This window comes from Carettochelys insculpta, chromosome 21, assembly GCF_033958435.1.
Source record: "Carettochelys insculpta isolate YL-2023 chromosome 21, ASM3395843v1, whole genome shotgun sequence".
In the NCBI taxonomy this organism is placed as follows: Eukaryota; Metazoa; Chordata; order Testudines; family Carettochelyidae; genus Carettochelys; species Carettochelys insculpta.
In genome coordinates, this window is record NC_134157.1 from 11,161,611 (window position 1) to 11,176,270 (window position 14,660).

The following is a 14,660-nucleotide window of genomic DNA, read 5'->3' on the forward strand; positions in this document are numbered from 1 at the left end:
CCCGGCCCACGCGGCAGGGGATCGCTCCGGGGAAGCGCACACGCGCTGGAGCGCAAAGCGGGCGGGAGCGCAGCGCCTGGTTGGGGGGGCGGGGTGTCACAGAGCACCAGCCCCTGGCCGGCTCCCTGGGGAGGCTCCATGTGCTTAGCAAAGCCCCGTGGGTCTGGGGGGGCCTGCAGTCCCCCCACCCACTCCCAGCGCTTCAGGTTTGGGATCCAGGGTGGTCAGCAAGAATGGGGAGCTTGAGCCTTCTCCAGCTGCCCCCCGCCTCTGCTGCCTGCCTGCTGGGGGTTGCTAGGGCCTGGGCTGATCCAGCCAGAGGGATAGGAGAGGGGCCCCGCTGCCCGTTGGGGAGTGGGGAAGGGGGGTCATGAGCTTAGTCTTTGGGAGAGGAGTGATGCCGTGCGGGCGGAAAGGAGAGTTCCTGGCACTAGCCCCGGCAAAGCAGGATATGGGCAGGAAGGGGCCCAGCTGGCTCCTGCAACTTCAGCAGGAGACAGATCCACATTGAGCCGGTTACTGCCTGCAACCCCTGCACGCAGGGCTGGGCCCCATTTCCTGGGGAACCCGAGGCGAGGCAGCTTCAGCAACTGCTCGGCATCCCAGGTAGGGTGGCGGCAAGGCTGGCCGGGGACAGGAACTCTTGTCTCAGTGGCTTGTGGCCCTGGACCCCATTGCCAGGGCAGGGAGGGGGCAAGCCCATGAGAGGGGAGGCAGCGATGGGGCCGCAGTCAGTGCGCGCCCTGGTTGGGAAGACAGGCGAGCCGGACATGGGGCAGGGGGAGGAACTAGCTCTCTCCGGAGCTGGGCACACGCAGGGCTGGGCCAGACCAGTTATGGAAACGGTCGTTTCTTCGGTGCCTCCTGGGTGCACATAAACCGTGGTGTTGTCTTCATGGCCTCAGGCCCTGCCCTGCAGCTAGGCCCTGGCTAAGGACAGAGAAGATGTTCCATAGATGACTCCAGCCAGCACTCGTCCACATCCCGTCTCCTGGACCCCCCCTGTCTTGGTGGACTCTCTCACTTCTCCCGGGAGGGGGAGAGGAGGCCGGAGATGCAAGGCTGGGACTGGCTGTCCCTGCCCAGGGCCAGCAAGGGCACCTTTCCCCCGTGCTGGCTGATGCTTGCTAATGTTCAAGGAGGTCCACTGGAGGGTGATGTCCAGCTGTAAGACTCCCCTCCACTTTCCCCCCATGGTCTTGAGTATTGCCCTGTAGAGGCCATAATTTAATGCACTGACGGGAGTGTAGATGCCACAGGGAGCTACGGGGGAAGATACGGTACACGCTGCCTTCATGCGCCACTGCCCCTAGAGCTTAGTACTGACGCAGCCCGTGTTAGTGCAGTGGGGATCTCTCCTAGCTTTAGCACTGGAGCCTAATCTTGACATTCAAGCAGCTCCTGCTGGTCCACTCGGGAGCTGTTCACGGCTCTCCAGCCTGCTGTTCTGATCTAGATCCACTCCGGTGCAGTATCCCACGTAAGTCCAGCCAGGCTCAGGTTGCACCTGTCATTCTTGTACCCCCTGGGATCAGGGCCAAGGAGCGAGGCTGGTGCTTTAACCAGCTGTATCAAGTGCAGTGCAGTTGTCTGACAGGTCTGACCATAAGTCCATAGCTAGGAATAGAGTTGCTTTCCTCTCAGCCGCTGTGCCCAAAAGGTCCAGCTTCCCTCGTGCCACCCTCAAGCACCCCTGTGATATGGGGCCAATCCATATTCTGGATCTAGCTCTTCTCCCCATGCAGTTGAGGATTCATCAGTCATGCTGGGTTCTGGAGCTCACCTTGAACCATTCCCACTGGTCAGGAGCAGGGGGCGGCTGCTAATCAGGAAAATTCTCCATCCTCCATGCACCCTCTCCCCTCCTCACTCTTGCAGCCAGGGAATAATCCACTAAAATAAAAGGTGGACTAGTGTGTCCCCTTTGTGTATTCTCCTTCCAAGGAACTAGCCCTTCCGAGCTGAGCCCTATAAACAGATACACAGCTCTGCCTCAGGAAAATGCTCAGAGGCACACCCTGTAGCAGTAGCCGCCACTGTCTGGGGAGCCTGTCATTTGTCAGGGGCCTTTAATCTTTGTAATGCTGATGGTTGTGGGGTGTGCGTGACCAGGAAAGTTCAGCCTCTGCCCGGCCAGCCTGGGTGCGGTGCTTTCATGCCAGGGGCGAAGTGAAAACAATCACAGTAATGGGGGAAATGCAGCTTCCTGAACCAGAGGAGCGATACCCAGGTGTCCACGTTGTTCTTAGAGCAAGCGGTGCTGAAAGAGGAACCAGAGTGAAACCCTCCATGCTGCTGCATGTGGCAGTAGAGAGCTACTACAATCCATCCCTGTGGGGGATTGCCAACGGCTGGACAAAGCCTTTCCGAAGTTCCAGGATGAGTGTTCCAGGCATGAGTGGCACTAGGGAGCAGCGGTTGTTTAGTTCCGGTACTCAGTACCAGCACCTCAGCAGCCTCAGCCCTGGGATTGGCTGTGGGGGTGAGGGCAGAGAGCCAGCTGGGTACCGGCTCCTCTCTTTTTTAATGCAAAAGAAGCGCTGTAGCAGAGAGTATGGGTTCTTTAGAAGAAACCAGCTGCCAGGAGAGGCTAGTGACTGGTTTGTTGCAGACAGGTGTAATGCCCTGCATGTGACCAGATGGACTAACCAGAGGCTGAATTATACCTGGGGTAATTAACAAGGAACAAAAACGGTTACTGGAAGAAACGGACTTGACTTTGCTGACAACAGTGAATATACACAGGGCTAGTGAAAATAGTGCTTCCCCCAGGAAAGTGTTAGCACGTGGTTAGCTACGCCCCTGCAGAAACTGCAGTGAAAAATCCCTGATACAAACCCACAGTATCATCATCAATGGAGCGCAAGTGCATTATAAAAGGATGCAACAATTGTTATTCCCATTTTATAGGCGGGGAAAAATGAGGCACTCAAGAACAATAGGTGACTTGACCAAGGTCACCCGGCAGGCCAGTAGCAGAGTCCTAAGTTCCAGCCCAGTGCTCCATTCATTGGCACTTGCCCCAGAGCAGAAGAGGTACACCCAAGATTAAGAATACTTTTTGGACGTGAGGTGCAGGTGGGACAAGGAGCATCTTGCCCCCGGAGCGGCCTCCCGTGGTGAAACACAAGGGGCTGCAGCAGGAGCAGCTGGAAGTAAAGGTGCTTCAATTTTGAAACCAGCAGCGAGTGGCACATTGGGTTCAGCCCCTCAGCCCGGCTTTCCACCGCGAGTACCAGGGAAGTGCCCGCAAACCTGCCCCTCCCCCCGCGAGGCATTCCAGGCCAGGCGGCCAGGGCTGTGGGGCAGCGGGGCCTCATTCCAACGGGAGCACTGGAATTTCTCCCAGGCGCTTTGACCGGCTTCAAGAATGTTTGAGTCTCATTCAAGCATCTGCCGGCCTTTCAGCCACACAGCGCTCTGCATACTGCAGCCACTAGCGTCTCTCGGAGGGCCCAGGCGCCGGCACAGCATCTGCTTGCAGTTAGGAGAGGGGGCTATTTATAGACATTTCATTCTTCCCCAGCGCTGAGTGGCAGCCGGGGCTCTCTGGCAGCGGATGCTGGGATGGGAGCATTGCCGTTCCTTAGCCACAGCCCTGGCTGGCTTTGCAGAGCGCTGGGAGAGCGGGCAAGAGCCTCCTCAGTTCCACTCCCTAGCTGCTCTCATGCTCCCAATTTCCTGCCCAGAGTCCCCCTTCCCCCACCCTTTGTTTTTTCTGACAGATTCCCAAGCCCCGGCTGATCTCTGTCTGACCCAGCCCCTCTGGAGGCTGCAGCTGGGGCAGCGAGGGAGCAGATTTTTAAAACCCCCACCAGCCCAGACCCGGCCTTGCCCCAGCATCCTGGCAGCACCCGGAAAACGCCAGCGGGGCTGGCAGGGAGAAGGGGAGTGTCCTCTCCTGCTGGCAGCTCCAGCTTCCAAGGGAAGCCAGCCCCCCAGCAAAGGCTTGGTGTAGGGCACTGTGGCAAGCTGGGTTGGGTGTTGCTAACCCCCCTGCAGCCTGGTAGGGCCCAGGGCCGGATCAGGAGGGAAATCTGCATCCAATCACATGCCTGGCCCTTGAAACAGGCCTGGCTCAGGGGTTAGTGCAGTGTCAGGTCCCACTGAGCATCAACTCATGTTTTGTAGTCTAGCTCTGGATTCCACGCACTGGGGCCTCCCCCAGGCGACGGGGCCCCAGTCTTGTGTAGTTCTCTGGCGCAAAACTCAGTCACTGATATGCAGCCTCACGTGTAACATGAATGAAATATGAGGTAGTCTAGAGCCAGGAGGTAAAACTGGAGTGGGAGTGGGCTCTGCTTGCTGCAGAACCAGGTTCTTAGACTCCATGCTCCGTCCCCTGGCACCTGCAGCTTAGGTATCATCCCTGGCTCTCAGCAGCTGCAGAGGTTCCTGGCCAGAGGTCCACTGTCTTCTACCAGCTGCAGCAGAGGATAGCCGGTACCTGGCCCTAAGCATATGCCACACCTGCTGCAAGGCAGCATGACCTAGCGGAAGGAGCACAGGACTGGGAGCTCGGGACTCTGAGGGGCTAATACAGGCTCAGGCTCGCTGTGGCTTTGGTCAAGTCATTTCACTTTGATGACTCATTCCTCCTCCCCACCACCCCCAATGTAAATGAGGGTAATAACCCTGACCTAACTCCCCGTGGTGTCAGGGGCTCCGATTGGCTTATTCTAATAGTAGGATGTGGGTAGCACACAGGAGAGTGGCTGATGTGTTTCTTACACACAAAGAACCAACCTGAAGAGACTAGGGGAAAACAACCTAGGAGAGAACAAACCTAACGTCTCCCAGAGAGCACAGCATGCGAATCTCATTGCTAGCATGCTGCATCAGCTCTGCCTCACAAACAGCCCCTGCAGAGGGACAGACAGGCTGCAAACCACAGGGTGCAGCATAAACAGGAGACAGTCCTAACACCTCCTGGCTCTCACCCCCCAGCAGGCGGAAAGGGGAACTCAAGCATTTACAGCAGTAAAAGTTTACAAATCAATGTAAAATATTGGTCGTGTCACACACGGCTTTTAAGGCTTCCCTCTTTGTGCGAGCATTTGAGAAAGCAGGGCTGGTACACAAGTAGCAGAACCCCCACTCGTGCATTGGGGCTCTGGAAAGAGGGCAGTTTGTCTGCAAGGGCAGGCTCAGTTGGCCACGGCCCTGGGAAGTTGCAGCTCCATTGACTGCAAAGCTCCTGGGGGCTTGTGTCAATTTAAGCCTGTGAGTCGTGACACTGATTCATACAGGCTACGCACAGGCTTGAAGTTAATCATGTGCTTAGCTGGATCCAGATGGCTCCTCTCTATATAGCTCATTGCGAGTTGTAACGGCGCAAGGGTAAGACGCAATTTTCCACCTGTGGAAAACCATCCCAGAAGGAGGTGGCTTTAAGCTTCCCCTAGAGTCTAGGCTGCTGCTGAAATGCCAGGCTCTGGGGCTGCACTAAATCACAGCAGCCTCACAACCCCAAACCCACCACAGTCTTGGTTAGGTGCCCCCACCTGCTACGCTGGGCCCTTTCCTGTGCTGTAGAATTCTTCCCAGGCCTTGCACCTCCTGTCCTGTCCTGGCCCTCACCCACCTTCCAAGCAGCAGAGAAGGGCAGGGCCTGGACCAGGCCCTTGCACTCTGCTTGGAAGACCAGCTGTTCCAGCAGGCACTTCCTAGTCTATGGCAGGGCCAGGGGTGGTTCTCAGCAGCACACGCCTGCATTTGCTCTCTCTCTATCCACCTGTATGTTTAAGGAGCCTGGTGTCCCACAGGTAGGCTGTGGCACCATGGGTACCCATCACACCTCTCGTTGAGCTGGATGGAACCTCAGGAGGTCATTGAGTCCAGTTCCCTGCCCTCTTGGCAGGGCCAAGCACCATCCATGACAGATTATAATACATTTTTTTTCCTTTTTAAATCTATTTGCCCCAGACTGCTTAATGGCCTCCTCAAGAGCTGAGCGCTCAACCCTGGAGTTAGCAGGCCAGTGCTTAAACCACTGAGCTATCGCTCCCCCCCAATGTGGAAGTCTGTAAATTTTCCAGGTCACGTTGCTGTTCTGACACCTGTAAGATAGATGCCGCATTTCAACCGCTGGCCCCTGCGCTTCTCCTGGTCACTGGTCCCCTCTGCAGGAAGGGGGCAGCTGACCTCTGCCGCTGGCCCAGCACAACTCCAGTCACCGTTTAATTTTTGAAGATTAAAGTGGCTGCTCCCTGTGCCTGGATCAAGGAGTCTGACTGGGATTAAAAGCTCTGGGGTTTCAGCTCACTCCTGGACAGAGCCGGCCCAGCTGGTTGGCAGGGTCCGAGGCAGCAGGCTACTACAGTCAATGGGAGCTTGGGCTCTGAAGGAACAGGGCCTAGGGCAGCCGCCTTGCGTGCAGTGCCCTAAGGCTGGGTTTGCTGGAGCTGCATGGGGATCTGGAGCTGCAACTTACAGACAAGAATTAAGACAGATCAACAGCAGCGTGCCCCATACAGGCCAAGATACACAGGCCACGCGTGGCTCATGTCAAGACACCAGGCCATGCAGGGCCGTATGCTGATCTTATTTGTGCCTGGCCAACACGGGCATCTTAAAACCAGTCCTTTTGTTCCCAGAGCATCCAGCCAACAAGGCTCATATTCAGGAACCCTGGCAGCGGCAGCATGCACTGGAGGCCACATGCCCGCTTCCAGCACAGCTCCCACCAGCAGCACACTGCCCTCCGTCAGGCTGCTGTGCTGAGCCTCTGGAATTCGTAAACCTGCCGTCTCCCAAGGGCTCCCCAGCTGGCGCCTGACTGATTTGCAGAGGAAGATTAAACCGGGAGTTAATGGCAAGCTCGGCTCTGGAGCGCAGCCAGAGCTGCAGCAGATTTTCTGCCGGGGCGCGTAAGAACGCATCTCCCCAAGCTCCATCAACAGACACGCTTCTGAGAGCGTCACAGCATTGCTCAGGCATGTGCGGTTTAGGCCCTGGCTGCCCCAGCTACGCCGACAAACATTTTCAGTGTCGGTCACGCCCTAGTTATACAGCATGGTCCATAGCTTGTGGCTGTGTTACCTTGGGCTGCAGCCCTGGCAGCTCTGGCACGCTCAGACCAGTTGCAATAGCTCAGGAGTTGGAGGGGAGACCTCCAAAGAGACCCCCCTGAAGTGGGGGGGGCAGTGTCCTTCCTTACCTCCCCAGTGCTCTAGCGAGGCAGCTGGAAGTGCCGCATCTTTGGGCTAAAACTATGCTTGAGTTCTGATTCTTGTCCTGGCGCTAAGCCCCCGCTGCTGGTAGGAATGGAGCTATTAGTGCCAGTGTCCCAGCCCAATTCCAGCTCAGGCCATCATAGTCCCAGTCCCTCAGCTACCCCTGCTGCTCCAGCTGGATACAACTGGCTGCTCCACTCCCCCTAAGCCTGCATACTGCAGCCAGCTGCAGCTCACACCCCGAACACGGAAGCCTTTTAGCAGGGGGCGAGGTCGGTGCCTAAACATCCTGTACAAGACAATGACCGTTCTCAGCGGCTGGAGTTAGTTCCTTGAGTGGCCGAGTTGGGTGTAAGAGTCAATGGGGTAATTCCCCTGGTGGGTGGAGCAGGCGCTCCCTTCGGATTGCAGCCTGGCCCCGAGAGCCCTGCACCGAGAGGGGTTTCTTTTTGCGACCAGAAGGGCGAGGGACGTTAGTGACTCTCTTCAGTTCTGCAGGGTTAGATGGGGCCAGGAGAGGGGTGCCAGTTTCTAAGTGTTTAAGCAAAGCTCCCGCCCATGGAGACTTGGTTACAGACAGGGTGCGCAATCCCTCCCCTCCTGATCCTGTACCGCTGCCGTCGAGGGGAGCGGCATCCTGCCCTTTTAACAGGCTGAGCCCCTCTCCTGCCAGCATTCCCATGGGGCTTAGCGGAAACCGGCAGCTCTCGCGGATTGGTTTGTGCGGCCGGCTCCCTGCAGGGCAGGGTGTAACAAGCTGGGGGGTGGCTGTTTCCTGACCAACCCTCCTAGGGCGGGTGCAGCCACTGTCTGGTGCTTGACCCATGATCCTGCAAGTTATTCTGGGCCTGCCGTCCCAGCCCTTTCCGCCCTATGGAGCTCCCCCGGGCTCCAGCTGGAGCATCCAGGAGGGCAGGAAAGTGCAGGGGAAGCACTTGTGAAAGCCCATGTGTCCCAGTGACGCGCTCTTCCCCGAACAGGATGGAAATCCAGGGCCGACTGATGGGAAGTCAAGAATGAGCATCTTCCTCCCGGGAATCGGGGGGAGGGGATTAGCGAAACCCGGAGAGCCCATGCACTGGGTCTCCCTGCTCCCTTACCCCCATCCTAGCCCTCGTGGGCCTGGGAGGATTCCTCACAGCTCTGTCACCTCCCCCAGGTTCTGGCTCAGCTGCCACGAACTCCAGAGGTGGGAGCAAGCCCAGACGACGCGGAGAGTCTGGCCCCACTCACAGCCCCCAAGCCGATTTCAGGAGCGATCCCACAAGAAAGATTTCATTCTTCTCCGACTGCACTGGGGATGCTAAGCCCCACGGCCGCGGGAGGGGGTGCCAGGGCTCTGGGAACTTTAAATGAAAACACATTTGTTCTCGTAGCTGTTCAGCAAGGACGTCTGGTGCCTGGCTAAGTCCCCATCTGGGAAAGGCCCTATGGACTTGAGTGACCTGGGGCTTCCCCCTCCCTCCTCTGGGGCATGGCCTCACACAGGAGCAGCTCTGTTGTGCTTCAGTGCCATGGGGAACAGAGGAAATAAACATGTGTACAAGCCCTAGGTCTGCAGCTGCTGGGCCTTTCTGCCGAGGGGACTTTAGGGACAGCAGAGAGCACATACCAGAATGTACCCTCCCTCTCCTGCCCCTCTTCACCTTGTCTGAGCAGCCCACCTAAAGGTTAGTGCCAGCTGGGCTTACCCTGGAACCCTCCTTTCAGCTGCTTGAGCAGAGTCCAGGAGATGAGACAGAGAGAGCCCAGAAACCCTGAGGCCAGTCCCAGTGTGGTCTGCCAGCTGGTGACAAAAGGACAGGCCTGGGGGACACAGTGACCAAGTTTTACAGCTGTCACTCTGATAGTCATCAACTCCTTTTTGTTTCTCCTAGTGCCCCAGAAGGCCCAGAGTCCTGCAGTGAATATGTTAAGGTAAGAAACGCTCCCCTTTCTACAGTGTGCCTTGCGTGCTGTTCTGGCCCCTGCAAGCTTTGACTTTTTTGGGGAGAAGCAAGGACTGTAAGAGCGGCTGCAGCCACCTTTCAGCTCCTGCAGCAGGGTGGAGAGCAGGGGCACCTGCCCCTTGGAATGCCAGAGCTGCTACAATCTTTAGGGCCTCTCGAAATGCATCTGAGAGTCGGGACGTTGGTGGTTTCCTCTCCCTCCGTGTGCTCCAGGAGGAGCATTAGTATCAGAGAAGGAGAGAGATGCTGGGTACCAGCCCCTGGATGTGGTCTGATTGCATGCAGGGCTAGGGAATCCCATTTGCCATTTACTCTGATCAGCTCTCTTTGCCCTTGTAGGGCTGTTACCCAGGGGGAGCCACCCAGTGTTCTTGCCTGGAGCGTGGCCATTAGCACCTTGCAGCAGGTCTGGCTGCCTGCTGGCCAGCCTTTTCATGCAGAGAAGAGACCAAGCCCTGCCTGTGAATCCAGAGCTGTGGGTCATCCCATCCCCAACTCCCATCCAGCCTATCGTGGGTTCCCTCTTTGGCCACGACGTACAGCGCGGCCAGCTGGCCTCCCATTGCCAGTTGTAGACATACCCACGCTCACGCCTGTCCAGCAGTGCTGAGTTTAGCCCAGACTACCTGCCCAGGTTGTCTTGTACAGACCCCACTGAATCCCAGCCTGCTGTTGATATCCACCCTACTCAGGTATGTCTGCAGTCACCCCACCAGTTACAGTGTAAGCGCACCCACAAATCCCTCCCAATCCTGGCTTAGGCACCTGGACCCAGGGCTTTGGTTCACCCCATCTCTGCTGTGAGGAGCAGAGCTGAGCTCTTGGCAGCTGCAGGGTCACTTTGCTGCCTTTGAGGCTGGTGCAAAGGGAGGCAGTGGAAGGATCCCCCCCCCCCACCCTTCTCACAAGCAGCCCACAGAGCAGGAGGGGAGGCTGGAGCTGCCTTCGTTTCATGCTCTGGGCCACGGGGAGGGGTCTCCGCTCTCTCAGGGGCACGGCCAGCATAGGCCCTGGCAGGCGTCCTCATCACTCAGCCTTAATAAGGGAAAAAGCAGCATATCAGCCGTGCTGGAGCAGTCACATGAAAGTTGGTGCAAATCTCTCCAAATCCTTCGCTTATCCTCCAGCAAACTATTAACATTCTCGCGAGCTCCTTGCACAGTGCCAGCAGTTCCCCGGGGAGCTGGCTGGCTTTAGGGGGGAGCCTGCCTTTCTGCAGCCTTGCTAGGGAGTTGCTCCAAGGAGCAGGCAGGGGAACGCCTGGGTCAGGGGAGAGGGCTGCAGAGCTTTTCCACAGAACACAGTGTCCTTAGCCTCTGCAGCAGCTGCTCACACCCACCCCAGCTCAATAGCGAATGGAAGTTGCCTCCAGGCACCGTTCAGTCAGTGACCCGTGAGCGGATGGCTCAGACTGGTTCCCTGTGTTCCCCTCACAACAGCCCCAGGCCAGGCTTTCCACACTGGCGGAGAACTTGGGCGTCCGGCTTGAGATAGCAACGAAGGGCCCTGTGGCACCTTATAGACTAACAGAAAAGTTTTGAGCATGAGCTTTCGTGAGCACAGACTCACTTCATCAGATGCACATCAGATCCAGCTTGAGATAGCGTAGTGGAGCCCAGTGTCAGGAAGTGCTGAGCACACAAACCCCTCAGAGAGCCAGGCCCCTCGCAGGGGTGGCTAGTTGGGAGCTTACATTTAGTGCTGCTGTCCAGACTTTGAACTGGCGCCCAAGCGGACAGGGGCACGAGATAAGCACCTGCTCCTGGAAGGGTCAGGGAAAGTGCTGGGGAGGCAGGGAGGGAATTCACTTTAGCCGATATGCGTGTTGGTGTCCTGTTTGTACAGGCACTCAGACCACAATGGGAGTGCTTTATAACTCATGTTAACTAAAACACAGAGATGGGTATAAACCATGCAGAGCCTTCAGCTTGGTGAGCCCCCAGAGTCCCCAGCTGCCAGGTGTCCTGTCCCGATTGAGCGCATTCATCATTTGGGGCAGTTTGGGTGTAGGGGTGAACTGGGCCGGTTTGGGTTTGCTCTGATTTGCTTGGACAGGTTAGTGTGCTAGCTTACCACGAGCCAGGGTGGGTGGGTGGGTGTGTGTGTGTGTGTGTGTAAATTCCTGTAACTTACTCCTGTGTACCTTACATCTTCACCAGGGTATGCTCAGCCCAGGCCGAGAGCCGGCCAGCTCAAGGCCTTTGCACCCATTGAAATCCTAGCTGGAGGGCTTATGTGTGACTACAGTGATGCAAAGGCAAGGACCCTGCCCCAGGGACCTTCTCAGCTGGATGAAAGTTGGTTGCATGGCCTGATAAAGCTGGTTGAGGGTCAGGCAGAGTTCCACAGTGAGAATTGTACTGTCCCCAGGGTGGGAACCAGTGGCTGCTGCTGCTGCAGGTCCTTTCTGCCTGGCTTTATCTGATACTTTCCCACTCCTGGGGTCAAGGCTCTCCAGGTCAAGGAGTGGTTGGCTCCTTTCAGGAGCTGGCACTGCAGAGCAGGGAATAAAGCATGATCCTGGCTGGAGCTTTGCCCGCCGAGACACCTGCCATTCTCTCATGTGCTGTCTTGCTGGAATCAGACCCAGGAGCAGGCAGAGGGTAAAGGTGCTCTGCAGAGAGACTCCCCATCCTAGTGGCTAAGGGGTTAGAGGCATTGCCAGTGCAAATGAACGCAATAGCTCTACCAGCACACATGAACAGCCAGACTGGGTCAGACCAAAGGTCCATCTAGCGCAGCATCCTGTCTTCCAACAGCAGCCAGCGCCCCCAGAGGGAATGAACAGAACAAGTAATCAAGGGGTCCGTCCACTGTTGCCCATCCCCAGCTTCTGGCAAGCAGACTAGGGACACCCTCCCTACCCAGCCTGGCTAATAACTTCACAGTGGACAGGTCCATTGATGGCTTTATAGTCTTGACCTTCCCAACTTCCTCTGGCGAGGGAGTTCCCCCGGTTGAGAGAGCAGCATCTTGTCTACCAGCCAGGGCCATTGTTCCACCTCCTTTCTGGGCTCTGTGTCAGACTCACTGTCCCCCTTTTGCTTCCTCTCCCACCTCCCAGCAAACTAGATCGGAGCCTCTTCCATCCCTGGGTCTCCCTTCAGGCATTGCTGCAAGCCACCAGTGGGAGAGCATCCAGCTAATCTAGATCCCAGCAGGCATCTCTGTAGGGAACACTGCAGCAGCAGGAGTAGTGGGAGAGCTCCCAGGTTCCCCACTCAGCAAGAGGTTGACTTGGGAACAGGGCAGCAGTGCTGGCCTGTTGGGAATCTGCCCTGGTACAACCCCAGTTCTTGGCCACAGATTGAGGATTTGGTCTCTGTGACTGTGTTGCAAGCGATAAGTGACTAGAGTGACCCAGCCCAGCTGTTCCGCAGCACCCAAGCAATGAAAGATAGGAGACAGAGGAGGGAGCACATGCACTTCCCTGCAAGTGACTGGGCAACAATCAGTGCTAGCAAGGCCTAGAGTTTCAAAGAGAAATCAGCCAAGCTTGGCCCTCCCTGATTACACTGAGAGCTGCCCGGGGCTGACTTTTCATCAGCTCTTAACCAGCGTGGGTTAGACTCGACTAACACGAGAGTGGTTCCCACAGCCCCATCCGTACCCCCGCACCTTGGAGAGCTTCGGGCCTGGGAAACAAGCCAACAAGTCCCCCTGCAGCCAAGCAAAGCAAGGATGAAGCACTTGGGCTGCAGCCCAGAGCCAGGTGTGCTGGCAGACTCCAGAGCCCAGGCCGTTGCAGTTCAAGCGCAGGCAGGCTGGGCAGCTTCCCTTGAGGAGCCCTGGGCATACAGAAGTGGTTGTGCTGTGTCCCTGAAAGAGCCAAGTACTTTATTTGCTGGCCCGGTTTGCTCTCAGTTTCATTCTGACACGGGAGCAGCTGCTGCCACTGGCTGATACACACCTGCGATACACGCAGCAGTGCAAAGATGACACACGAGTAGCAAACCGCCCCCCAGCTGAGTAAGTGTCCGTCTCGGACCACAGGGGGCCGGTGGAACAGCAGGTGGCTGGCCTCTCATTGGGCAGGCCTGGCCCCACTCTGTTGCTTGCATTCTGGGTAGTCATTGGCACAGGTGCAAAGTGCTACGGTAGCATCTGCCATGCCCTTGGCGTGGGAGTGAACGAGTGCAGATGGTGCAAAGCCCCAGGGCTTTCTGAGCACCTGACCCTGCAATGCCGGGAGCTGGAAGGCCAGGCCAGGCCCCTGGGGCTCATCTAGAGTGGGGATGAGCTGGGCGAAAGCTGCTGTGAGAGCACGTGGGAATGAACACATTTTACACAGGCCTCAGGCCGAGGGGTGCCAAGCTGCCTATGGGGGTGGACACCCATTGTTCAGTCACGTCAATGGGAATTGAATGGCTTCAGCCGTCTTAAGCCCTCACCCCCAGACAGGCCGTGCTGCGTAGAAATGCCTTCCCCTCCAGTGACCTGTCGTCTCCCCAACCCTGAAGAAAAGGGACCAAGCTGCACCTCCAGTAGCGGGAGAGGTCATGGTCAGGGTTATCACCCTGACTCTTCTTACTCCGGACAGCCTTCTCCCTCAGGCTTGGGAAGGACAAAGGGATTATTTTCCAGTCCTCTGAGCTCCCCAAGTGAGTTGTCCAGAGGTACAGCACTGCAGCGCGTCGGGTGTAGACGCTGCATCAACAGTGGAGAATTCCCCCCCACCCCCACCGCCGCCTCTCCCCACATGGCACCAGCTATGGTCAGGGAAGACCCTCTCCTGCTGACATAGCTCAGTCGCATCACTGGGGGCAGAGTCAGCTTTGCTGACCAAGGTCAGGCCTACGCTAGATCTGAACATCAGTCTAAGAGTGATTTATCTGGTTGTCTACACAGAGGGAGGTAGATAGGAAAAACTCTGTCGACATCCCTTACTCCTGGTGAGCATGAGGGATACCAGGGTAGACTGTCAAGTGCTGATGGTTCGAGTTAGCACATCTGCACTAGGCGTGCTAAATCTAACCCTGGAAGATTGTCCTTCATGGGGAAGATCTTCCAGTAAGTCTAGCTATACCCCTAAGCTGCCAGGTGGGCACAGCCCAGGAGTAATGTGTCTGAACATGGCTTTTCGTACCAGCTAGTGTTCTTGAAGCTGTCCTAGCAGGTTACCCCTACCCACCCACCCCACTCTCTGCCCCAGCCAGCTTCACAATGGGACACTGCCTGCATCTTAACACACAGAAGCTTTTCAGTCATCTTATGCTAACCCCATTGGAATATGCACCCTTTTGCCTATCGGTGGTCTTTGGTGGTAGCATTAGCCGATGTCAAGAACTCATGTTAAAACTACCGTGTGCCCATTGGGCCTACAGCAGTAAGAATATCCCCTTTTTGCCTCCTGTAGATGAGCCTTGAGGCTGCCTGCAGACATGACAGCATCAGCCTAGGTCACATCCTGAAAGTCTTCCTTGAAACTGGCCAGGCTAGAGTCAGACCCTGGGCAAGATGAGATTCTAAAGAACACGGCAACCTTAAGGGAAAAGCAAAGCAACTAGCTTTCCAAGCCACTACAAACTGGCCCAGT

The 14,660-nt window shown here is 56.7% G+C and overlaps 1 protein-coding gene across 1 annotated transcript in view; it reads left to right on the plus strand.

The window, feature by feature from the left end:
* The window catches only part of SH2D3C (SH2 domain containing 3C), a 47,125-nt gene that overhangs the window by 199 nt on the left and 32,266 nt on the right, over positions 1-14,660 (plus strand). The window contains exon 2 of the mRNA XM_075015482.1: positions 9,053-9,092. Within this exon, the coding sequence (XP_074871583.1) occupies positions 9,053-9,092 (40 nt within the window). The remainder of the gene's footprint in view (positions 1-9,052; positions 9,093-14,660) is intronic.